Source organism: Limulus polyphemus, unplaced genomic scaffold (genome assembly GCF_000517525.1).
Source record: "Limulus polyphemus unplaced genomic scaffold, Limulus_polyphemus-2.1.2 Scaffold4883, whole genome shotgun sequence".
Lineage (NCBI taxonomy): Eukaryota > Metazoa > Arthropoda > Merostomata > Xiphosura > Limulidae > Limulus > Limulus polyphemus.
Window position 1 is genome coordinate 45,896 of NW_013670493.1, and position 26,128 is coordinate 72,023.

The 26,128-nt window shown below is 30.5% G+C and overlaps 1 protein-coding gene across 3 annotated transcripts in view; it reads left to right on the plus strand.

Annotated features, from left to right (window-relative positions):
• Nucleotides 1-24,423, plus strand: part of LOC106471824 (vasodilator-stimulated phosphoprotein-like) — a 42,712-nt gene extending 18,289 nt beyond the window's left edge. For 2 of the 3 annotated variants that reach the window (XM_022400428.1, XM_013932444.2), the window contains 10 exons: nt 6,833-7,001; nt 7,517-7,691; nt 10,576-10,672; nt 11,785-11,846; nt 13,441-13,892; nt 14,171-14,256; nt 15,170-15,203; nt 16,732-16,856; nt 19,872-20,011; nt 20,999-24,423. In XM_022400428.1, coding sequence (XP_022256136.1) covers nt 6,833-7,001; nt 7,517-7,691; nt 10,576-10,672; nt 11,785-11,846; nt 13,441-13,892; nt 14,171-14,256; nt 15,170-15,203; nt 16,732-16,856; nt 19,872-20,011; nt 20,999-21,027 — 1,369 coding nt within the window. In that variant the 3' untranslated portion in view covers nt 21,028-24,423. The remainder of the gene's footprint in view (nt 1-6,832; nt 7,002-7,516; nt 7,692-10,575; nt 10,673-11,784; nt 11,847-13,440; nt 13,893-14,170; nt 14,257-15,169; nt 15,204-16,731; nt 16,857-19,871; nt 20,012-20,998) is intronic. The other variant, XM_022400429.1, reaches the window with a different exon arrangement.
• Nucleotides 24,424-26,128: the final 1,705 nt, after the last annotated feature.

A 26,128-nucleotide genomic window follows, 5' to 3' on the forward strand; every position in this document is an offset into this window, starting at 1 on the left:
AGGTTTGTTACCTTTTTATGAAACAAAAATCAAGTGGAGTTAGGACTTATCATAATGTATTACTCAGATGAATTGTTAGTTACTGGCAGAACCTAAATGAGATATGTAATTGTTAAGTGTGAACTTATATTTAGTCTATTGTGAATACACTTTTTTTACTTTTAATTTGGTTGCATTTTGAAGCCACTGAGTGTATGCACGAGATTTAATAAAAAATACACAGTGTTATAAAATAAAATTATATTAATATTATATTATATTAATAACATTCAATATAAGTAATAAATATAGATATTAAACAAATTATCGACAATTAAAATGTGCTGTGTATGAGGAAGTACTGTAAGTACCATACTACAATGTTATGTCGTTTATTTCGCCCTTTACGTCACCTCCCCCCAAGCTTGTAAAAACGCTTGTTGGTTACATGTGTAATCATCAAAAGTTGCCCCTGAGGAATTTTGATGTTGTATCCCCGAATTGTGACAATCTTTCCCCGGGGTCCTTCGCAGCTCCCGGCTGCCCTATGCAAACAGAAATGTATTTAATTCATTAATTTAGCATTTATTTGTTTTATTTTGTCGAACTGTTTCCAGGCTTATTGTGACTGGGGAAATAGTAGTATAATCTGTTCCTGCTTGGTAGATTTTATCTGGCAAACAATCTGATACTCAGTACTTTTTTTAAAAAAATACAAAGTTGAAATTGTATCTCTCTCTTATTGGTTTTACCGGTTATTTTGCAGATTTAGGAAACTGATGAACAGGTGGACGACTGTTCATGTTATTTTTCATTTTCAAAGTTATATAGATAATATGATCTGTTGAACGAATCTTGAACCCAAGTTTTTGATTTTCTTTTGTGTGTGTAAAATTAAATCCTGATTTTTACTTGTAAGGACAAAAAACAATGCAAAATAATTCCAAGTATGGATGCTAATTTCTTTAATTGAGCATTATGTAGTGGCTGTTTTGAATTTCGTTAAATGTTTTGTATGCTATTTGTAAGTAGTTTCATCATTAAATTTTAGTGTATCATAGCAAACGTGAAGATGTTGCTTGCTTATCATATACACGCATTCCGAAAATATAAAATCACAATAATTTACGCTTTAGACGTATTAAAAACACTGAGCCGTATTTGCTGCTGGATTAATTTGTGGTGTTATAATTAATCAGTCATATGTTTGGCTAAAGCTCACTCAAGTCATTGGAAGCCCCAATATGAATGAAAGAACCTGAATTGTCATAAGAGACCTGCTGTTATCCTTCATAGTTGTGTTAAAAACTTAGTTTTTCCGTACTTATTTTAGTTTCTGTGTGTGATTAATTATATTAATATATATATAGAAACATTATTATAGTACAAACATTCAATTACTTTAAACGTCAATGATACGTTAAGTCATACATTCACAAAACCAAACTCTCAACGTAATAGCTTCTTACAGCTGTTATAGAATGATAGCTAAAGGGTTGTATAACCTCATTAGCAAATTCAGGTTACTATATTATTAAATATACGAGTGTTATCAAGTGCATTCAGGCCACGTGTGTTCTGTCTCATGTGCTGTGTTACCAAGTCTCGATAGAAAAATAGATGGCATTGCTTTTCGAAACGAGCTTCGAACAAGCAGCACTGACTTCCAAAACTGCTGTTTTATGGCTTACCCTCAAAATGGCGAATTGCGCTGCTTAATTAGAATATAGAATGTGTCAACTGGGCGGGCCAAGAAATTCACGATTGTGGGTGTTTTATTTTTATTATTTTGTTGTTGTTTTATGTTAATTTAACCAGAGTGAGGAAAAGATGATTCTATAATTAGAATGATGAACTAGTACGCTATTTATTGACCTAGACAATCGTCGAAACCACTGCTGCAGCTATTTTACTGTGTTGAAGTCAGTTATATATAAACTCAAACAAGTGATCTCAGAATAAAATAAACCCAAAAAACCGCAACCACCAACTCTCAACGAGCTATAATGTTTTCTTTAAAAAAAGAAAAAAAAAGAAACGAACTCCTATTCCACTTATTGTAAGCAGACTTGGTAAAACTGCTCACATGCCTGATCATGTAACATGTCTTTCCAGCGATACGTGTGCATGTAAACAAAGAATATTCCATTACTCCATCAGTTTGTCCAACCTATAAGTAGATGGTTGCCATGCACTTTGAATTGTTTATATATATTTTAAAGATTTTTGTCATTTCAAAGTCATTCAAACCTGCCCACTTCGTTCGACTTCCTCGTTTGCACATTATTGGTTGAATTAACGAGAGAATAATTACGCCTGTAACAGGTTGAAACGATGATCTTCTTTGTTGTTCCTTCTTTCGAATTGGCGTCTGTATGTCGGAATTCAGTCGAACTTCGAATAGAGATAAAACAGCTTAAGATATTGTACCCTTATTTTGTGCAACTTTTCTTTGGCGCGTCACATTTTCCCGGAAAATTGAATTTAGTTTTCAAATGGCCAAAATGCTTTTCATTTTTGTTTTTTCTTACCGAAGGCTTTCGTTTATAGTGTACATATAAATTTTAGTAGTGCTTAAAGTGGATAATTAGTTCACAAAAAAGTATGAATTCTTAATAAAAAATGCATGTTGTCATAATTTAGGGAAGACTAAATGCGTAGTTGACGTGTCATTTCAAATTAGCTAACTGAAGTTTAGTAATATTTATTAAAGCAATAACGTTTAATAGGCAGAGAGGGGCAAGGAAGCTAGCAGGTTTGAAAGGGTAAAGCTGATCTCTACTCAAAAATCTGATAACCTTCACCTATATTTATTTAATTAAAGGTGTGATATATATACATATGTTTAGGAAAAGTTGGAAACCAATAGCAAGTAGAGTGAAGTCACTTAGCATAGTTGAGCATAGTTTGATAAAAAAAAATTTACTTGACTTCAAAATCTCCGTTGGCTATTAAATTAAGGGGTTATATATTTAAAATTCGGAGTTTGATTCCCGCAGTGAATACAGATCAGATAGCCCATTATGTATTTGTTCACTAAGACATCTTTGTTTTCATATGATGGAAATAATTATCAAACAAACAAAACAATAGTTTTGTAATCAAAAGAAAATAAAACTACTGCAGTCTTTTCTGTTTATATATTTTTATACATAAAATATGCGTGTTTATTATTATTCTTCAAATGAAAAATTACAAATACTTGCTTTATCCTGAGCTTAATGCACCTCTAGAACAGGTCTGCAAAATGTCATTCACCAGCTTTACCTACTTTTGATTCTAGAGACACGTGAAGTTCAAAATTTTCAGCATCTTTAATGTATGTTCAACAGTAAAACTAAATTGTCAAAGTATTCTTTTTTCTCAGTGGTATGAAAAGGAAAGTTCATATTTTCTCAAAGTTTGATTATTATATATATAAAGTAAAATTGCTTTCAAAAAACCTGTTTTGTCGTTATTCACTGTTAATTGAGGGAAGCAACTCAAACAAAGTAATAAGTATCTTAATTGCAGGAGTAGATGCTGGCGCTGGACTCGGTACTTCCAATGCAAGCACTTAACGAACCCTTATTTTATCTCTAAGTTTTACGATATATACTAATCCTAGCGCTAGCGGCATGAAGCATTGAATTCAATCTCCGTCTGTTTAGCTGATGCAGTTACCTATATCATTTTAGTTCTAAATAACTTTATAATTTAAAGTTTAAAGCAAGCCACATTATTGGTGAGTGAGTAAGAACATCCAAAAAATACTCTTCTTCCCAGAGTTCATTCTTCATAGCTCAGCTGAGAACGAGAGTGTCCTCCTATGTAACTGATACTTCCGGTTCTTTCTCGTACTTTGTCATGCTTAAAGGTAACGCACTGTCCAATCCCATGTAATATACTTGGAAATGTATTTAATATTGGCAACGTCCTGATGTACATATTACTTCCCTGTAAGAGTTGCTTCTATTTAAAGCTCTGGTTAACCAGTAATGATTGAATGTTAGTGTATTGTTTTGATGTTACACAAAAATACGTGAAATCAATCTTAAAAACATTTGAGGTAAAAAAAGTCAAATCTGTTTTAGCTTAAAGAGTAGATAACTTATGAACACAGCAAAATAAAGCATAATTAACATATTACATCATTTTGTTCATGTGCTACAAGACTGAATGCATGTTCAGTTTGACTTTTAATTCACTTAAGAATTGTAACCGAGTTAAACTGCATAAAATTTATTACAAATAAAAGAAAAGATGTAGAATATTATTGGTATACTAATTACAAAATTTCGATATAATTAGTCTAACAATTACTGCCTGATGACGTGACTGATATTTTTTTAAAACTAGCACGGATTCTGTGGAGTAAGCAGAGCATTTTTAATAAATTTTAACACATATGTTAAATTAAGTCACAATTTCTTGATTGTAACGAGGCTATATAATAATTAAATTTTTAGACCTCTATACTTTAACTTGTGTTGGTTTCAAGAGTATATTTCACATTTTTTGGAAACCAAGTTCCAATAGTGAATAATTGGTTTACATTTGAAAACAGGAATTAAGTGTGTTCTTGTGATGTTACAATTCCATTTTTGTATAAGTATTTACTTTAACTTTGTTATGAGATGAAGAGTTTAACAGGTCGTGTTTGATAAGAGTATTTTAAGTTTTTGTATGGAGTTCTGTAATTCGTATTATGAACTCGCCAAGTTTCCATTACATGCGAACTGAACTTGTAAGACGTTGCATGATCCTATATTAATTCAATTTGTAACTTTGTATGTATGTGACATGTCCATCTAACTTCTCCCACAGTTCTGAAGCTAACAGGACCAAACTTTGTTGGTGGACTTGGGGTGGCTCGGGAGGGAGGGGACCTTATTCACGAGACGTTGTCCCGGTATCATGGAAAGTCACACGGGCATGTAGAGTTTTAGGAATATGTTTTCAGAGTCGCTGAATGCGAATCCGGTATCGTATTTTACGTTCCTTATCCCGGGGGCGCCATGTTTTAAAATGTGTTCACTCCCCCCACTCACAGCTGGCGTGACTAATCTTGACATACGTGTTCAGGTAACCCAGACCGATATCCTAGGGAGTTTTTCATTCGAGTACGTACTTCCTTTGGGGTAGCAATGGAAGTAATTAGACATAATAGAGGAGCTTTATTGGTTTACTGAGGCCTCTATAAATCATTAGGGGTAGGGGAGTGCGGGTATTTTATGCTACACTATAAAACGTAAAATAGGCGTGGAATTACATGTATTCCTAGATAGAATTTTACCTGACCATGTTTATAAAATCCTAATTAGAAACATACCATTGTTTGTATTATTTTTGTAAGTTTTGAGTTAGAACGTGCTGTATAGTTATTATTAATTATTTTCTATATGCAGTACAAGTTTATGATGTGTTTTTTTATCTTGGAATATCCCTATTTATCTTCTTGTAATATAGTTGTTTTTCATTTACTCGCGTCTAAGAACTTAGGAAGATTAATAAAATGGCAGAGGAAAGAAGTCAGTGCAAGTCACAAGTAGTTTACCTCAGTTTCGATAAACTGTTAACATAAGTACTTTCTCATCATTTCAACAAACGTCAAACTGGAGTTTGTATAAACATGCAACTGCAGATACTCGACCACTTACCACAAGAGAACCATTATCGTTTTTTGTTTTGTTTTTTCTGTTTGACGCTATATTTTACGTGTATATTGATATGATATTATCTGGACTTATTTGTTTAGTGTATGTACGATAACATTTGGAGTTTTTAGGCTAAGGTAGGGCCTTTGATAACATTTGTTGTTAATCCGTTTTGATTATATACATTATACAAGATAATTTCCTCTTTTATCAATGCCGAGTGTATTATTCAATTTGTAAGATAAAAAAAAAAGGATTTCATAACAGTAAAATACGTTGTAATTGTTTTAATTTTTAATAATATGTATTACTTTTAACTTAAAATTATCAAATATTAAATCTCGTATAATTAAATGTATGAGTTTATTCATAGTCAAAATAAAATGGTAGTGTTCTGTCTTCTATTCTCTTAACCAGTTCTTTAAAAAAGTAACATTTGCTTATTTTTATATCGGTCTTTGAGGCTATTCTTTCTTCATTTCATACTTGTGAAGTATTTTTTATTGTCGAAAGAAGAACTAAGAATATAGAATCTTATTCTTATTAACATTAACAGTTAACTTTATGAACTCGTGTATATTAATGAAGTCAAAACTTAAAGACAGAATGTGTTTTTATGTATTTGTTTCAAAATTGTATAATACATTATGCTGTCTGATACTGTAAGTTTAATAATTTTAAATTATACCAAGCAAAACAAACAAAATTAGATGAGAAAATGTGTAAAGGTTCTAATTTGAGAAGTATATGTTTTACGTGAAGGAACCAAGAAAATCTAGCTGAGGGCCAAATTATCTGTAAATGAAGTGCAAAATGAAGATTGATATTAAAACAAAATATGTGGCATGATATTTCTTGTCAGCAAATATTTTTGTTAGCAGTTGTGTTTAATTTTAAAAGTTTATAATGAAACTAAGTGTTATGAGTTACAGAAGTTTTAAGTGAGATTGATTTGGTATACTTGTATAAAAAAATTGCATTTGTTTTGATATAGAAGCTACTAAAAAAAACAAACTGACATTTCTCAGTAGTGAAATTTAAGGCAAAAATATTTTGAAGTATTTATATGCTGATTCTGTAATAGGAATAGTTGATAATAAAACTATTCAGTGATTGAGCATTGTTCTTGGAAATGGTATGGTAATTCAACTAAACAAATAGTCAATGTGTTACTTTTAGAAGCTTCATCTCAGTTCTAAAATCTTGTTGTTATACAGTTCAGAGCAGTCAGTGGCCTCGGTGAGAGCTTCTGTTATGATTTACGATGACCAGAACAAAAAGTGGATTCCAAGTGGCTCATCAAGTGGTCTTTCTAAAGTTCATCTTTATCATCATGTTACTAATAACACATTCAGAGTAGTGGGGCGGAAGCTGCAAGATCATGAGGTAATTTCATGAGAAGTTTTAAGGTATTTTCTAAATCATAAGTTATAGAATACTTTATTGTAGTATTGATCAACAACTACTTATATTTCAATTTATTTCTATTGCAAACTCTTTCAAATTTTATCATTTCTTACTAAAAATCATATAAAATTTTATTTGAATCTATTTAAATATAATAGTACTGTCTGTTGTCTTTTGTATGTCCATGTAACTACTTTGGAGAGTGAGGATGGATTTTCACCCAAATTGTTTTGGTGGTTCATTAGGTCCATGCAGGGGTATATATATATATATATATATAAATTTCAGTTTTTATGGGTGTTTTTGCATTTTTGACCACATATGATGTAGTGTTCATTTTGTGTTATGTTTACCAAGCCTGATTTTGATTCCTTGTTTCCTTTCAAAATCTCAAAAATTTTGTAATTACACACAATATTTACTTTTTTTTTTCAGTGACATCCAGAAACATTCATCACAGTTTGGGTATGTCTTTATTGTTTGCTATTCTGTAGGTTGTGATCAACTGTTCCATCATAAAAGGGCTGAAATACAACCAAGCCACTGCTACCTTCCTTCAGTGGAGGGACAGTCGGCAGGTTTATGGTCTTAATTTCAGCAGCAAAGAAGAAGCTGAGACTTTCTCAGTTGCCCTACAAAGAGCTTTAGAAAAGCTAAACCAAAATAATGGTAATTTTGTTTTGTACTCTTTTTTTTTTCTTTTATAATAAAATATTGTACTAATGTACTTCGATATTTGGTGTCCTTTTCATGTCATCCTGTTACAGAGCAAATAATAGCTTCAGCACTTAACAAAAATTAAACATGACAGGATGTCTCTTATCTTGCATTAAATTAAACCAACTATAATTATGAGGAAAATTCCTTTGATATTCATTATTTGTGCTGTTTATCTTATCATGCATGATTACAAGCTAGTGTGGTAACCTATATGTGTATGTTACTTGATATTACAGATAAATTTTTTTTTTTTTTTTACTTGTTTATAGAACACAGAAGACATATAAAAGAAATTTCAATTCATACTGTACAAGATAATGGAAAACCTAAATATATAGCTGTAATGTTATTGCTTGGAACAGTTGTTTTGTGTATTCCTTGTTTTTCTGTTTTGCTTGTGTTACATGATATTTGAAAGAAATGAGGTACCTTTGTGCAAAGGCATAGGAGCAAGTGGGAGCAATTGCTCCCTCCCCAAAATTCTTGCCCAAATAATTTTATGGGAAAAAATTACCCAAAATATTCAGGCAAAAGCTCTGTACATATCTATAACTTTTATATTTGTAAATTGATCATCTTTTCAGAAAATATATTATGTACATGTGACATTTTCACTTGCACCATTTTAACCCTTTAGCTCCGTATGGTTCTGCATGGAAGTCATTGGAACCATATTTTTCAAGTGACATTAAACCTTGTAGTTCATGATTTTAAGGTTGATTTTATATTTTTAGGCAAAATGGTCCCCCCCAGTCAAAATCAAGCCCTTATGCCTATGTCTGTGTGTTAGTGAAAGCATGTGGTATTCTCAGGTATACTGAACCTTAGAGATGAGTGGAATGACCATAGTAGCTTGAGTAATGTCAGGAAATGTATCAGAGTTAAATTGTTAAACTGAATTTCTCTCACTCTGAAGAGTTTGAAGTAAGAGGTTAAACAATGAGTAGAGTGAAAAGTTATCTTTATGTAATGTTAAAACGCCTATCAGAGCAATAAACCATGCTTATATTGGAGACTAATTGCTCTAGTCCCTCTAGTTCTTAACCTGAAACTAAAACATGTTTGAGACTGAAATAGCACTATACTATGTGCAAAAATTTAGTGACATTCCTCTCAGTATGTATTTCACTGTTGGTCATTCCAGTAACAACTGATGAGAACACTTTCTTGAAGTATCACCTGACCCACCAGTGGTAAATATTGCCATCCATATTTATACAGCAGTCTTTTCCATTAGAAAATGTATGTGACACCAAAGGGGACTGATTCAGAAAAATGTGTAACTGGAGCAAAAGTAATTGAGCCACATTCTGTGACCGATGTGCTATTGTTAAACTGAAGTCACACAGCTATAGATATTTATGAGAAGGTTTTCGAAAATTCTACTTGAATGTGAAATGTTAACCTTACTAAACTAAGAGATACAGGAAACACTGCATATTTTGTGCATACTGCATTGGTTTGATACTTTCCAATAACTCTTGGTTATAATTTGGCTACTCTCAAAAAGTTGGAATCTTAACTTGTAGAAATTTACTCATGCAAAAAAAAAAAGTTTCCAAGCTGCCCAAAAAGTCATTAACTGTTGCTAGACTCTGTTTTTCAGTTTTCATCAGCACTGGGTGATTGGTCCAACAAAATGTGTGCTTAAGTAGTTCAAACTAGAGACAACCCTTTCCTCAACCTTATATCATTGTCATGAAATAGTATTAATTGAAAGTATATGCTGGACACTTGAACTAGCCGAGTTAAATTTAATAATACATTAATTTCTTTTAGAGAGTAGTAAAATACATAAATAAAATCATCAAAAGCAGTGTGCCCTTGCTCTGAAAAATCTTTTAATACCTTATTTCACTCTATCATCATTCTTTTAAACATATTTTCATTATATTTTACTGATACAGCTAATAATTGATGACTAAGAACAAATCTTCAAGTAGTGATGTATGCATACATGCACTATCCTAACAAATATTATTACCTAATTACTGGATTCCCAGACATCCCAAGGACCAAACTGCATACATATAATTCCAAAGTCATGGTAGAAAAGTATGTATCATAATTATATTTTAGCATTTTGTAGGTACCAGAAATTTATAATTTTTAGGAAGGGCATGTAACATCCCTTTTCCATGAAAGATATTCATATACCCAGATCATCAAAATGTGTTGAAGTCAGGGATTTAGAATTTTCAAGATGGGAATATCCCTTTTACTTAATATCATTGGAAAAAAGGAGTATGGATCAACTTGGGGAACCAGGTCCATCCAGGAAGACCTTTTTTGTGTGTGTAATCTATAAATGATACTTTTTTTTCACTGAATATACAAGATATTTTGAGAAAATTTCCTAATAATAATGATGTTTTTACTTGTAATATTTCTCAGTTGAAAGTTGTAAATTTTTATTTTCAAATAACTTTTAAGAGATCCTCTTAAAAGGCATTCTACCATCTTATAAATAATCACTTTACACATTATCTCTTTTTTTTTTAGTTATTACTTCATTGAGATTAATTTGCATATCCTAAAAGGTGTAGGACCACAAAATACATTGAGCTTAATTAAATTATTTTTTAAATGTGAGAAATGTACTTAGTTTCTATAAAATTTACATTTCATAACATGAATTATTTCTATTTGAATTACATCACAATTAATAAATGCAATTTTGTTTCAGAATCTTAACTTTCAGAAGGTAATATTCATTACTAGCTTTTATGCTTCTAATTTATAAGCAAAGCAAACTTTTAGAAAGGTGTTGCATCAAAATGTATTAATGCTTTGAATATATGAAGGTTAACCACTAGTTCCTGTATTTTGGTAGTAAGACCACCACCACCACCAACATCCATGGTATATCAGCAACAACCACAACAGCCTACTTACCACGAGATTGAACCATCTGTTCCAGATGACCATAGGTAGTGTTTTCTTAAAGACAGTTTGTCATATTTACACCATAGTGTTTCATAAAACTAAAGATTTTAATGAGTAGTCTTTTTAACCATTGACGAAAGAGACCATTGACATCTGATTGCAGTACTTACTATATAAACTTTAATTAATAGTAATTTTAATAGAATGTTATACATATATTGAGAATAGTTAGTCAATTACACTCTGATATTTCTTTAAATAGTAAAACTAAATAAGTTTGACACTTGTATCATAAAAGATTAGACATGCATAAACAATAGTGTAAAAAACCTATTGCCTGTAAAAGTTGTGTAGTAGCCAACTTCAACCATTTTATAATATAACAGTAATTTAAAACAAATTGTGCTGTAGCCAGAAAGAAAGTAGCATATACAATAACAAAAATTTTACACAAACATAGATTCCTTAAATACCATGATTGAACCCTGATGACATGTACTGTATTCAATTTTATAATCTGGTATTTGGTTTAAATAATTCTGTAATATGAGGTATGCTAGACAGATATTTGAAAAATGTTGGACATGCAAAATGACTTAAAACTGGAATTAACTATCATAATGATTGTTATAACCACTGAAAATATGGTATATATAGAATGCTATTTAAACCTGGAGATTCCTGTAGTACTGTACATGCTGGAAATCTCAGACATCTGTTCTCATTGTTTGATTCCATGATGCCCTATCTTTTAAGTGATGTGTTTTGTTGCAGTTAGCACACTATATTTTTCAGTGATTTTATGTTATTGATTAGAATGTCTTTTAAAAAGCTGCTTCCTTAAAATTGTTATAAACATTCCATCGATAGTAAAGCATAAGGCCCCTCCTTGATTCTGGTGTAGTGCTTTTTTTGCCATTGTTAATGTATAAAAATTTATGTTGATACTTGTATTTGTATGTTTCTACCTTACTATTTCTTACATTTTCAATGTGTTTTGCCTCAACTTTCTACCATACTTCATCAAATTCCTGTTAACACGATGCTTGTACCATGAGGATTAGTTACAATTCACCACTCACCAACTGAATTTGTGTTTGATTCTGATTTTATTTGTCTCTGTTTAACACTAACACTGTTATACTGTTTACTTTAGGATCAGAGAAGAATCAATGTTGGAGAAGAAACAAGAACTGATGCAGTGTAATAATAACTCAGGTGAACTCGATTTCTTGTCTATCACTTAATTTCTGCTATATTAGTATGTTAGGTTGTTAGAAAATTTAAATTTAAATGAACTTTATGAAATATTTCTTAATTCCACTCAGTGTTACATCTGTAAAGAAACTTTAATTGGTTAATTCATAGTAGAATTCTCTAGGCAACACTTTGACACATTTGTAAATTAGTTTATATTTGTTTTATGTTTCTCTAGTTTTTGTTAGAGTTCAGTTAAACTGCAGCTTTCTCAATACGATTATTTAAAGCATTTCACCAGAGAACTCTCAAGGATTGATTGTAAAGAGAGTTTGAAACAGAGTCATAAATTTGTAAAATACTTGAGTTTGGCAGACTTGTGTTCAGTTGAGAAAATTAATTTATTGTAAGTGGGAAAGTAATTATTTATGCCAATGGTTCTGAACACACAGTTTAAACATTTACAGACTTATTTTACACCTCCCAGAACCATCTGTTTGAGTTACTTTAATAAAATTATCCACTGAATTGTTCAATTTTCTCATTATCAGTGTTCCTGTTAGTTATTTAAATTTTTATGACCACCAAACTAAATTTAAACCACTTTTGTTCAGCATCTATTTATGTTTACTGGTGCTAGTGTGGTGTTAATGGCATGACTTGGACAATGTAACATCATTACCAGCAGGCTGTTTCTGGTTCTAATCAGACTTTGAAATCTTGTGCACAGAAATGTAATGACTGGATACATACACTGAAATGAATGATAGTTGGTTACTAAGTTTTTCATTATGTAGGTAATTTCAGAAAGATTGTAACAACAAGAACTTTGAAAAGCAATAATATTATATTTACTATTTTTTAAGTTGATAATATTTAAAGAAGTGGTTTATCTGATGTAAAAATAACTTTGTTATTACATTTTTGTAGTTTTTATCAGATTTTTTTTAGAAGAAAACGTTTTTTTTTGTTTTTTTATCAATAATGTTCTATAAAAAATGGGTTTTGTAAATGATTGAATTATTTAAGAGTAGCGAGAACAATATTTTTGTGGACTTCTATAATATTGTATAGAATTTTACATTCTGGACTCTATTTCTAGACTGAATTTGAATCACTGATTTTGTAGACAATTTTAGAACTTTTATAACAAAAAATATTTATCACTTACAAGTTGATTATAGTCATTTAGCTGATGCAACATCCATTGATGAAATATTTTAGTCCGAAATTTAGATATTCAATCAAAATTTATTCTTGATTTTTCAAAACAAAAAAAGTAAGTCAAGAACCAAACACATCAGTCAGAAAATATATTTAATGATTGGAAATATTATTATGCACATGCATTGATTAATAACAGAAAGTTGAAAGTGTGGGTCATTATGCCATTTAGTGAGCCATAACTTTTTCATTGTACTTTCAATTTTTTTTTATCATGTTTCCTTCCTGTTTTAGAATTAACTTATCTTCATTAAGATGTGATTAACCAATATTTATATATTTTTCATTTTTGCCTGTTTCATTGATCTCTGAAGAAAAAACCAAATACAAAAATATTTGTGTACTTTATACCATTTTATGTATTGACTAATTCTTTGTTTCCTTACCATAGGTGTGGATGGGCATCATTCATCAGCCCCATCCCATCAAAATGGCTATCAAAAAACTGTGTGTGGACCTCATGCTTCTGCTATGCCACTACAATCTACTGGTCTACCTCCACCTGCTTCTGCTATGCCATCACAACCTACTGTTCCACCTCCCCCACCACCACCCCTTCCTGGATCAAGGGCTCCACCAGTTCCCCCTCCTCCACCAATGAGTGGGTCCTATGTTGCCTCAGCACCCCTTCCTCCATCCATAAGTGGGTCCCACACTGCCCCAGCCCCTCCTCCTCCACCTATGAGTGGAGCTTACACTGTACCAGCCCCTCCTCCTCCACCCATGAGTGGAGCTCATACTCTTCCCCGTGCAGGTTCAAGTTTGAGTGGTGGAGTTGAAGGCTCCCCTCCTTCTTTGGCAGCTGCACTGAAAGGAACTAGGCTTCAAAAGACTATTACTAAGGTTGGTTTCTATATCTAGAGTGTAGAAAATGCCATTATTATTACATTTTTGTAAATGATTTAGTATATCTAATGTAATCTTTGAAACTAAAGTTTGTGAAAAGTTCAAAAGTTTGGACTGTTTTAGATATCTTTACTGTTCCTTCTGAACTTGGTTCAAATTATAATTGTAAAGAGTAAAGATTTTTAAGCCAGTAGTTTGTTGCTGACATCCAGTAATGTAGCCTAGGTTTTTATATGCAAGTGATGTTTACAATTTAGGTTAATTTTTCTGTGAAGGGTTCCGAAGGAGGAGGAATTGTTGAGCCAACCCACTCAGGTCCTGTTAACCTAATGGATGAAATTACAAAGACTCTAGCCAGAAGGTAAGGCTTGAGTTGATTAAAAATGCAATGTCTTGTTCTAAGTATTTTTTCAGGTTAAACATTTATCCAACTTTTTTATTGTAAATACAATACTGTAGCATATACCTGTATTATTGGTGTTGAATTGTGTGAAACTGACTGCAATTCTGTTATTAATGTTCTTTATTTTATTTGATTATTTTAAGTTATAAATTCAAACTGAATAAACAGTTTTAGTTTTTTTATATATAAGTATGTTTTTTTGTCTTTCAGTATGTTCAAAGTCTAAAGAGGTATATTCTTTTTGTTTGCTAAAGTTTTAAAATTATGATATTTGTATCCCATTTTGTACGTCAGTGTTTCATGGATTGCTCACTTGAACACACCTCAGTGTTTGATATCTTGCTCGCATGAACACGTCTCAGTGTTTGACATCTTGCTCCCATAAACACGTCTCAGTGTTTGACATCTTGCTCCCATAAACACGTCTCAGTGTTTGACATCTTGCTCGCATGAACACGTCTCAGTGTTTGACATCTTGCTCGCATGAACACGTCTCAGTGTTTGACATCTTGCTCGCATGAACACGTCTCAGTGTTTCATAGCCTGCTTACTTGAGCAAATCTTAATATTGGAGAAGCAGATATCTTTATCAAAAGTCAGAATTATTTGTTATGGTACAATGAAATTAAGCTGACTTCCATCAAAAACAAATAATGTAAATTAATAAAGATATACATACTTGAATAATTACTTTTTGAGCTACTGATGGATGATAAATTTCATATGAATGGTGCTAGATCTTTTAATGACTTAAATTCATAATTATGCAGAACCTATAAATAATGTGCAAAACTATTTTGAAAGCTGGATACATTAGAAAACATGTTTTTCCTTCTGTAAACTGAAGTATTTTTATTATAATAATTTTCAGGAGAGCCCATGTACAAAATCATCACACCAGTCAAGTAAGCATTCTTAATTTTTTAAAAATATATAGGTAAAATGTAAAGTTTTTGTTTAGATTCTGAATTTTTCCTCCAAGAAATTAGGATCTTAGCACCTTTTTTTTATTGGTATATTAATTGAATGAAGCAACAGATCCAGGTTCTTCATTGGCAAAAATAATTGTTTGTACTTATGTGTTGAGATTGTAACACTTGAACAAAATGGGAGGTTTGCATGCTTATAAATTTTGAAATGTTGTATATAATATACGACAATTATAGAATAGTTCAATTTGTGTTTTAAAATTGATTGGTATTTTAATAATAAATACTCTTCATTACTAAAAAAAAAATATTTACTATAAAAATAATACCTTTATTGATTTACTCCAGTTTGGAATGAAACTAATAAAAGTATATGTAGCAGCAAATGAATCTTTTGTTTGAAAATATAATTTGATCAAAGAAGTAAAGATGATACTGACAGTACACAACATTGTATTGGGCATTTCTAACTAATTCATCTTCAGCAGTTTACTAAAAAAAAATGAAATTGCAACTATTAACAAATGTAGTAAATAATGCATTAACATAAGACAGACAAAAAATATTTTAATATAGGATTTTTTTTTAAAGCGCCTGTAATTGAGAAGAAATTGAGTTTTGTTTAAGGTTTATTAACTAATATATATTTTTTTTAATCATGAATTCAACATCTGATCTGCCTGGGTAGATAATTTTAATTACTTTTTTTGATCTGATGATCCCTGTGTGAAATTTGTGTTTGATGTTTTGTTTTTTAAACACTTTAGTTAAACCAACTGATAAGGTTTGGAGTAAATCATATTTCTTGTATGCATTGTCTAGGTTTTGAATATTTCAATAATAAATATTCTTATAATGAAATAAATTAGAATTTCTCGCATACCATAACTAGCCACATGCTGCATACATTTGCAGATGATAAGTGTATTAAAATAATTCCTTTGAGCTATATCGTGTTTATTTTATTTATCAGAAGTACCCTCAGTTGTTAGCAGTAAATAGAGCATAGTTTTCTCCATAAATTCAGTTTTTTAGCTCCTTAATTGGCAGTTTTACTGACATTTATTATGGTGGACATTAAATTTTGTCCTTATTCGGAGCATTGATACCAAGACTTCTGTTTAGATGAGACATTGAAAGGTTACACTATATTTGGGAATGCAAATTAGATCTAAGTTGAATTAAGTCTACTGATTATGTTTATTGATTTTGTAATTGCTTGTTAAATCTTTTCCTAGACTTTTCCCTTCCTAATGACAATCATATATTCAGTTATAACGTAGGGCTTTAAACTATTATAATTATTCTGAGCTTCTACTATAGACAGATGATATTCTAACTTTCTCCTGTTTATTCGCAGAAAAAAAAAGACTTATCTTTCAAGCTTTAAAACAGTTTAACATCAACATTGTAATTAGAATTGAATATGTAACTGCAGTTTATTAAAAATATTGGGCTAAGCATCACTCTTGTTCTTTATGAAAATACAAGTTTTACTCTTCAGAATGAAGAAAGAGAGACATCTGGATCTACTAGTGAGAATAAAAAGTCAAAAGACAAACTAAGTTCAGCAAATGGCAACAGTCCAAGTAAAGGAGCAGGGTCAGTGTCACCCAAATTGAAATGCAGGTTTGTCTACACTAGTTAAAGATACTGTTGGTGTGAATGTGCTTTGTATTCACTATGAGAAAAACCTATACACTAGATAGGTGAAGTGAAGGAAAAGTGTCATTGGCTAGTATTCAGTTCTTCACATTATATAGCCATGCAGTATGATATAGGTACAGCTTATCTCTCTTTGGTTAACCCTCTCACACCGGGTGTCGTTTACTATGCATGACACAAGGTTTTTAGTGATTTACATTTAAAACGTTATTAAACTACTTTTTGTTCATGTTATACCAATTATTATAACGTATATTCTTAGCTAATAATCCATATTTTAATAACATACAAGTTTTAAGTTCTTAATTTTGTAAGGCAATATTTTAAAAAATCCTGAATTTCCCCTAGTGTGACACATTTTATTTTCGCATGTCATCTTCACTATTTTATCCACCACCCCTCCAAAAAGTACGAAATTAAACATAAATTATGCTATAAAATCGTCATTGCTCAGACAAACCATAATTTTTATAGCCTTCAATTTTGTTTGGTTACAGAGCTATTGGATAGAAAATCAGACCCGTCCAGCCACACCTACCTCTCACATCTTCTCTTTCAGAGTTTGTTAATAGTTCTCTCTTACATTTAATTATATATATATATATATACCTATAACCAATAGAAATTCAAAGTTTTCATCCATCAAATGATGTATAGTATATCTTTGTGTTCTGAACAGATAATTGTCAATGTCACTCAGAGTACAAGATCCGTTCCCGTAGGAAAATAAAAAGCTAGCTTCGATGAATTTGTAATGTCTCTTTTAAAACCATAAAAATTCTGAGAATTGGGGGAAATTGTGTACTTTTTGCACGTTATTAGTTTATGTATATTTAATGCACTACTACCATTAGTATAGGATTAAGTTTCATCAATAATCAACAGCAAAAAAATGAATACTTGGTAAGTACTTTATTTCTTGTTTTGTATGTTTATTCTTTATTTATTATTATAAAATTAACTAAAATGTAAAAATAGAGATCTCTTTAGGTTAATTAAGGTTATATTAAGTAAAATAAACAATAATGATATAATAAAAATATTTCATGAGGCACATGCGAGCAGCTCAGAGTAGTTTGTGGGTAATGTAATTTGATAGCTTAATGTGAGCTGCACATTCCACAAATGATTTACAGTTTATAATGGCACAAATAATAGTTAGACATGGTTCAAAGGGCAATAAAACAACAGAATTTGATTATAAGTAGATGTATACTATTACGAGTGTAAAGCTACTTAAGATAAACGAATGTAGTTTCGTGCTACATTTGAAGTCATTCTAGAAAGAAAAGGACTTTTTTTTTGGTGGTTACAAGGTCAGTCATATTGACCAATCTTGTATACATTTAAGGTAGAGAAAATAACAGATAAAATATAAAGTTTTACTGAAAACAAACATTTGAAATGTATTTAGGAGGTTCTAAAGATTACACAAGTGAAATTTGAGATTTTTGAGATGAAGACAAGTATTTTTAATCTTAACATGAAAATCACTTTGTACACAGACTATTCAAAACAAATACTCTTTATTCAAGGACAAATCTTTTTCTAGTTTATTGAAAATACTTCACTAAAAAATGTGATTTTTTTGTATGTGAAAGGCTTATAATGTTTACTGAAAGACTGCCAAATTTCGTGAAAATAAATACACTATATCAAAAGTTAGTAGTATCAAATCTATAAAGACTTTATACGAGTACAAAAAGGTAGTGGTCAGTCAAACTGACCAAGCCCGTGTGGAGAGAGTTAACTTGTGTTCAGGGCCACTGATGACGATTGAAATTCTCCGAAACACACGTTGATCAAAGTATAGATTGAACTGGATTTCCCTTAACCTTAGAATTTGAAATTACACAATTTTTGGAATACTAAGTTTATTTATCATGCCTATAGTAGTTTTTACTTTATGGTTTCATACAATAAGAAAACATTACTTAGTTTTTATCCTTCTGAATTTAATGTAACTTTTAGTTTTCTAAAGCAGATGATATGAGTATGAAGTTTATTTTAACTTATTGCTGTTATAAATACAACTGTGTTGTTAGTATATATTTTTTGACATTACTTGTGTTGCAAATATTTTTCTTCAACTAGAGTGAAATTGACTCCATCTGGAATTTTATAGGAAATTGAAAATCTTTCTATTTTGCCATTTGCTTTTGTTATATCTACTTTTTAAATGAATTTATTTTTAATATAATCCTTTTTAATATGTAATTTATTATTGGATAATAAATAACATTGTTTTTAACTATGTAAAAATCCTCTTCACATGATAGAAATATTTTGTTTTGAATACAATTTTCTGTTTTTCCACTTTGAAATTTTGCAGTTGTAAATTAACATTATTACAATTGAAAAATTATTTAAAATCAGAAAGTTGCAAATGAGTCTAGTGAAATTTTTATTTTAGGTATGTGGGTTATGTTTCACTTTTTAACTGCTTTCTGATCATTTCTTTTAGCACTTTATATGTATTTATAAGTTTTTAAAGAAATATTTCAATTTATTTGTATCATGGGCAAATTAAATTTTGATCCACATCCATCCCACTCACTGCACCAGACCATGGCAGGTGCCATTCTGGTTAAGGCATTCAACTCATAACCTGATGATCAAGATCAAATCTCCTCACTGACCATGCTCTCCCTTTCTACCATGGGGGTGTTATAATGTGATGGTCAGTCCCACTATTTGTTGGTAAAGAGTAACCCAAGAGTTGAGGTGGATGGTGTTAACTAGCTGCTTTACCTCAAGTAGCTTTGCATAAATTTCAACAAACATCTAAGATGTAACACCTGACTTCTTCTCAAAGTATTGTAGTTTCATGTACTTAGGTAAATGTGGCTTCTTTGTTGCTATTAGTAGCAATTCTTTGCTGTTTTGGTATTGCATACAGATTTAAAGACTGTGGGGTCTGGAAAGGAATTGTTAATTTGTCATTACATGTTTCTTTACCTAGTTTTTTGTTATGTATAGATCAAGACCAGAGTCATCTAATGATGGTGAATTAACAAAAACCAATGGTTTGGAAAGCTATGATATCGAAAGAATGAAACAGGAAATTGTGTTTGAAGTCAAAAAAGAAATAAACAAAGCCAAACAGGACATTATAGAAAGTGAGTTGATTATTTCATATTTGTGTGCAGTGTTCCGATGAAAGTTTTGTATAAGAAATGCAGTTACAAATTAAAATTGATCATATACGAGTCAAATTAATACAACAACACTCATGATAGAAATATGTTTTGAGTTTTTATTTGAATTCTTGTAGGGTCTTTTAGTTTCCATGTAACAAATAGATTAACTGCTTAAATTATACTAATTTAGTTGCATGTGCTAGAAAGTCAAGCATGTTTTATTGTTCGGAAACTACACAGATCACTTGGCCAGATGTATAACTTTTGTTGTGGTTATATACACCAGACCACTGAAACAATGAAAAGTTGTCAAATAACTATTTGAAAATTAACAACATGAAGTATCCAGAATTTATAAAGATATTTTACCTGTATCACCTTTTTTTCTACCTACCCAAATTTTAAAAATTGTGTTGATTTTGGCTTTGATGGTTACTCGTGTTTTTATTTGTTATTTTCTCAATCATCTGTTTGTACTAGCACGCTAATAATTTTCATGATCTTGATCTGTTTGTACTAGCACACTAATAATTTTCATGATCTGTTTGTATTAGCACATTGATAATTTTCATTATCTTGATCTGTTCGTACTAGCACACTAATAATTTTCATGATCTCGATATGTTTGTATTAGCACACTAATAATTTTCATGATCTCGATCTGTTTGTATTAGCACACTAATAATTTTCATGATCTCAATTTGTTTGTACTAGCACACTAATAATTTTCATGATCTCGATCTGTTTGTACTAGCACACTAATAATTTTCATGATCTCGATCTGTTTGTACTAGCACACTAATAATTTTCATGATCTTGATCTGTTTGTACTAGCAAACTAATAATTTTCATGATTAGTAGATATGCAAATTATCAGACTATTGTACGATTTAAAGTGATATTTTTCCTAAGTATTAAATGATCTTTTATGTATAAAATTTCTTACTTTATGTAATATCTTTCCAGCAATCAGACTAGAACTGAGCCGAAGATAATTTTCTCCACATTGAAACAAACATGCATTATGTTTAATGAAAGGTGGAACTATCTTGTGATAGGTTTGTTTCAATAAGCAAAATTTTTTGATGTGGTTTATGTCAGCCCACATCTAATGCTCTATTATGTACATGAGCTTATAATCCAAAAACTGGTTGTGTTGATCTTTCAAATATATTGACATTTTAAACTCGTTGTAGTTTAAGATTATTCAAACTTTTATTTATTCCTTAATATATACATTCAATGAAGTGGTTGCTCTTGTGAAAGTTCATTTTATAACAATTAATGTATCTTTAATATTTTGTTACGCGATAAGAAAAAAATGTATATTTTCATTATGTATCAACAGAACTTTTTTGTGCCTACTGTGATGAAATGAAGATTGATAAGCATTTGTTTTTATACATACATTTTAAATGGCCTAAATACAATTATCATTTAATTTTGAAAACAATGTCTAGCAAAAGAATTTTAGATGGTGTTACCTCTTTAATTTCTTGATTTATTTTCAGTCGATGATTATTATCAGTGACCAAACAAGAATTTACTATAAAATCACAAAAGCAGAAATGTTGCACATTTCATTTCCAATTATATATTAACTGCAGTTTTTGCTCTTGCTGGTGAACAAAATTTTGAAAATTAGATTTCTTCCATATGGTAAATGCATCGACTAATTCCAGGTTATTGTTGACTGGAGTTGCAATGATCAGCGTTTTTTTAACATTCCATTATTGTATACATTAAAAAAAAAAGGTTTAAGAACTGCAAGTTCAGTAGCTGTAATGTTCTCTACATTAATTGAACATAATACATTATAAGCCTGAAGGTGTTACTAAAGATTTTTTTTTATGTAAGAAACCTGAGTCAATACTTACTTTTTATGCTATGGTAAAATATCATATACTTAGTGTAATTCTGAACAAGTCTTAATAAAAAAAGGGGGATATGTTTGTGTTATGTATCTAAATTTTCAACAAGGTGTTTTCATGCAAGTAGTAATGTTGATTATATAGTTGCTTGAAGACAGAGCAATGAATAAACTTCAAGTTTGTCATATAATGTAGAGTGGGAAAACATTCTAAAAGTTTGAATTTTTGTTTTAGATAAAACAGTTTTGTACAAATGCCAACTATAAGAAAAGCCACAGTATTAAGTCATATTGGCACGTTTTGGTTAAAATCATATAAGTGAAGTTTTTAATTACCTCTGGGACATTTCTAAAAATGTCTGTAGTGCATCATAGTGCCAAGGAAAGTATTCCTTGTAACAAGATATGCCATTTTAACGTGAAAGTGACCAAGGAAGAAATAAGAGAAGGATTTAATCTTCCAAGGTACATAGGAAAAATTTTCAAAACAACTTTTTAACTGAAAAATTTAGTGAACCAAAATTTTAAGATTTGCCCAATTGAACATAGAATTTTAAGAATTGATGAAGCATATGCTGAGATACACTATATATTATAATAATAATAATAATAATAATAAAAATCACGCATAACAAATCCATTAAAAAATTGTTATATGAATGATAAATTTAGCATAAATATATATTTTCCCATGGCTGAAAAATGTGGTGTACAACCCTGCAACTTTTGTAAGAAAGACATTGTTTGTATTGATTGAAAAATCTTTCACTTTGAATTTACAGTTGCATACTTGAAATTTGTTTGCTTTAGTTTTTTGTGGGGATATTTCTGTCTCTGTAATCTTTTTTTTTTCTTTAAAAAAAATCAGTTATTTTATCTTCATTATTGGTATTACCGAGTGTGATTTTCAACCTAGCCTTGAGTTGGTGCTGAGTATTGATATTCTTTAAAAAGAAAGCAAATATTATTGTTACTCATTTATTAAAATATTTTTCTGAAATAATGCTCAACATTACTGGGCTGTTTAGTTTGATTTCAATAAAGCAGAGGGAATGGTAAGAAGAAATAGTTCTGAATGGCTTGTATCATATTTTATAGTCTGTAATTTGGGAACCAAAGATGATAAATACATTTTGTTCAAATTTTTGTGATGTTGGTGAATTTAAATCAATAAGCTTATTGTATACCCATACAGAGAGTTTTTACATTCTAATAATTTCAGGTTGTATGTGTATATATTTGTTTGTTTTTTCAGTTGAAAAGATGTTTTTTTTTACAAAATCAAAAACAAAAGCAAGATCCTTAAAGCTTGGCCATCCTTTGAAAACTTGTCTTAGTGATTTTACAAAATCTTTAATAAGGTATACTCTTTCACTTTACTCTTAAAGAAGGTATTTAAGAAAATATTAATAACTGTATATTATTTCACAACATTTTTAGCAGACTTTTGTCAGTTTTTGTGAGTGTCCATTTCTACATCTTTACACAAAAGTAAGTAAAACACCTCTTCATTAGGCTGGTTATCCATTTTAACAAATTTATACAGTTTATCTATTAAATATTTTTTCAAATATTACAATTTGATATTATCCTGCAAAATTATTTTTTTTTTATAGTTTTGGTTTCATTTTTAAGAAATTCAACTTTTTAAAGATTATAACTGGGTAGGTGAATTTTGTCTTTCATCATTGGTTTGGTTATAAGCATGTGAATGTAATTTATAAAAGATGAATATCAAAAAAGGAAGTGATTTTGAAGAAAGTAATAAAGCTATAAAAATCAAGTTCATTGTTCTAAAATATTTTGTATATGTTTGCCAGTATTTTTCTTACCAAATACTTTTATCTCTATATGAAAGAATAAAAACTGAATTTTCGTCAGTTTACTAAGCAATGGCCAGTGAAAGAAATATGGGGGGTTAGAATGATAACAATTATAACTGTATTTGTTAATATTATATTATTATTAAAAAATTACCAAGGTTTGTCAGGAATAACTAATTGTATAAATCATTAATGTACCAATTCAGCAAAAGCATTATTTCACCAAGATTTGTGATATTATAGTAATGATTTTGTTCTAGTCATGGTGTATTTTTAAAGTTATAATTTAACAGTCTTTGAATATCTGATTAATTGTGCTTTAAATATTTTGATTTTTATCAAGAATAAATGTATGATATTATGCTACCTTTTAGGTTGAAAATCAGTTGTGCCACTGCCAGGTTGCAGCACTGTTAACATTGCTTGTACAAGCACAAAACAAAAAAATAAAAAAAATAGAATTTTGGTCACCTGTCTTCTTTTTCTTATATATGCATGTATTTTATTCAAAAGTTGATTAGCAACTTAAGGAATGGATACAAGGCATGTTTAAGAATGTTCAAGCAATATGGAAATACCTGGGCAGCCATTAACATGTAAATACAAGCTACCAAATCTCTAGGTTCACCTCAAGTTGGAAGATTAATTTGTCTAGCATATTTGTAAATGCTCACATAATTAAAGGCAGATGTACATCAGTCTCTGAGATTTAATGAATTTATTGTCAGCTATTAAATATTATACATTAAATAGATTGATGAATCACCAAATAAAAACTATTTTGAAATTATTCCTGAGACTGGAATGAAATGAATAAGGTTTTTGCTTGAACCTTTTTTCAAATTCTTTTAGGATTTTCCAGAATACCGTAACACCCATGTCAGAAGACTAGTTACATTATAAAAATAGGGGAGGAGCAATGTATCCTGTGTGTGTATATTTATATGTACATTGTGAAGAAGCAAGTACCGACATATCTACTTTACTGACCACATGTACGAACAGACCTGACCATAAGTAACAGTTTAAGGGCAGGATTAAGCATAGTTCAGAGCCATATATATCTTATTCATATAGGTAAACTATACTAAAATGTTTGAAACATTACCTAATTATATCTGAATAATGATAGTTATTAATTTTGTAAGTTATGAACGGAATGCGTGTATAACATTTCCATGCTATACAAAACCACCATCTTACAAACAGAATAATGATGTAAGGGGGGTTCCAGTTTCATCACAACTTATAAAAGTTCCTGTTTCGTATCAGTTGCTCCGGTATCTGAATCAGCTTGGTGTATTAAAACTGAATTTTAGTAAATTTACAGATTTTTGTTGAAGTTTCATAATGTTTTATGAGTATTTTATAAAGGATACTTAAAGCATAACACACCGTGCCTTGGTTAAGTTGAGGCTGTATTTATTTCACTAATCAACGGGTATCATTATTTTAACGTATATCTAATAAATTTGTATTACTTTTTCTTCCAGGAGAATTAATTTTTGATCCATATACTTTCATGTGACAAAAAAAATGATACTTGAGTAGATTCAAGCAGCAGGAACGTAAATGAAGACATTATAATGTACATCAGGATTCACATGCGTGATTAATACTATGTCATTAACACCTAATGGCAGTAAAGAACAACTTTAAATAAAAGCAGCGGTAAACTTCCACATTCTACATTGTGTTGGAAAATAATGTGTATATAAAGCACAAGTGAAGAATTTAATTTAAGAATTAAAATCCCATTTTCTAAAAAAAAAAACTCGTCAGTCATCACAAACTTTTATTTCTTCTCTTACTACATATCTTAGTGGGACTTTCGTTCAGAATATATCTATCATTTGTTTTATTTCTCTAAGTACTTGTCTGGAATTTGCTACACTTAGTTAAATGTCGTGCTACATTCAGTCTGACGTTTTACTTTCTGTAGTATTTCTCGCCAGGGAACTTATCTTCTGTTTCATGGGATAGCTGTATTTTATTCTACGTTACCTTGAAAATAAAGGACTATCACACGGAGCAGATATATTTCCGAATTTTGTGATCCAATTTTCTAATTGATTGCCTACAAAGTGAAGATGCTTTATGAAAACAGTTTTGGTAATTTCGGGCAGATGTTTTTCGATCATTTGAGCGGGCTTGTGTGCGAGAGAGCCAAGGCTAGCTGGTGGAGTTTCATTTTGTTGCGTCAGCGAGGTCACGTGACTTGTGTCACGCCACGTTTTCTAGAAATATCCTGTTACTTCGTGATTGCCCTAGCATTTACTAGATTGGGGGTAGCTGGTATATATATATAAGATGGTCACAACGTGACGGGACAATGTGTGTAGGTAATGAGTAATTGAACTGCAGTCAGAGAGACACGTATTGTTGAAGTCGAGCTCGTGAAAC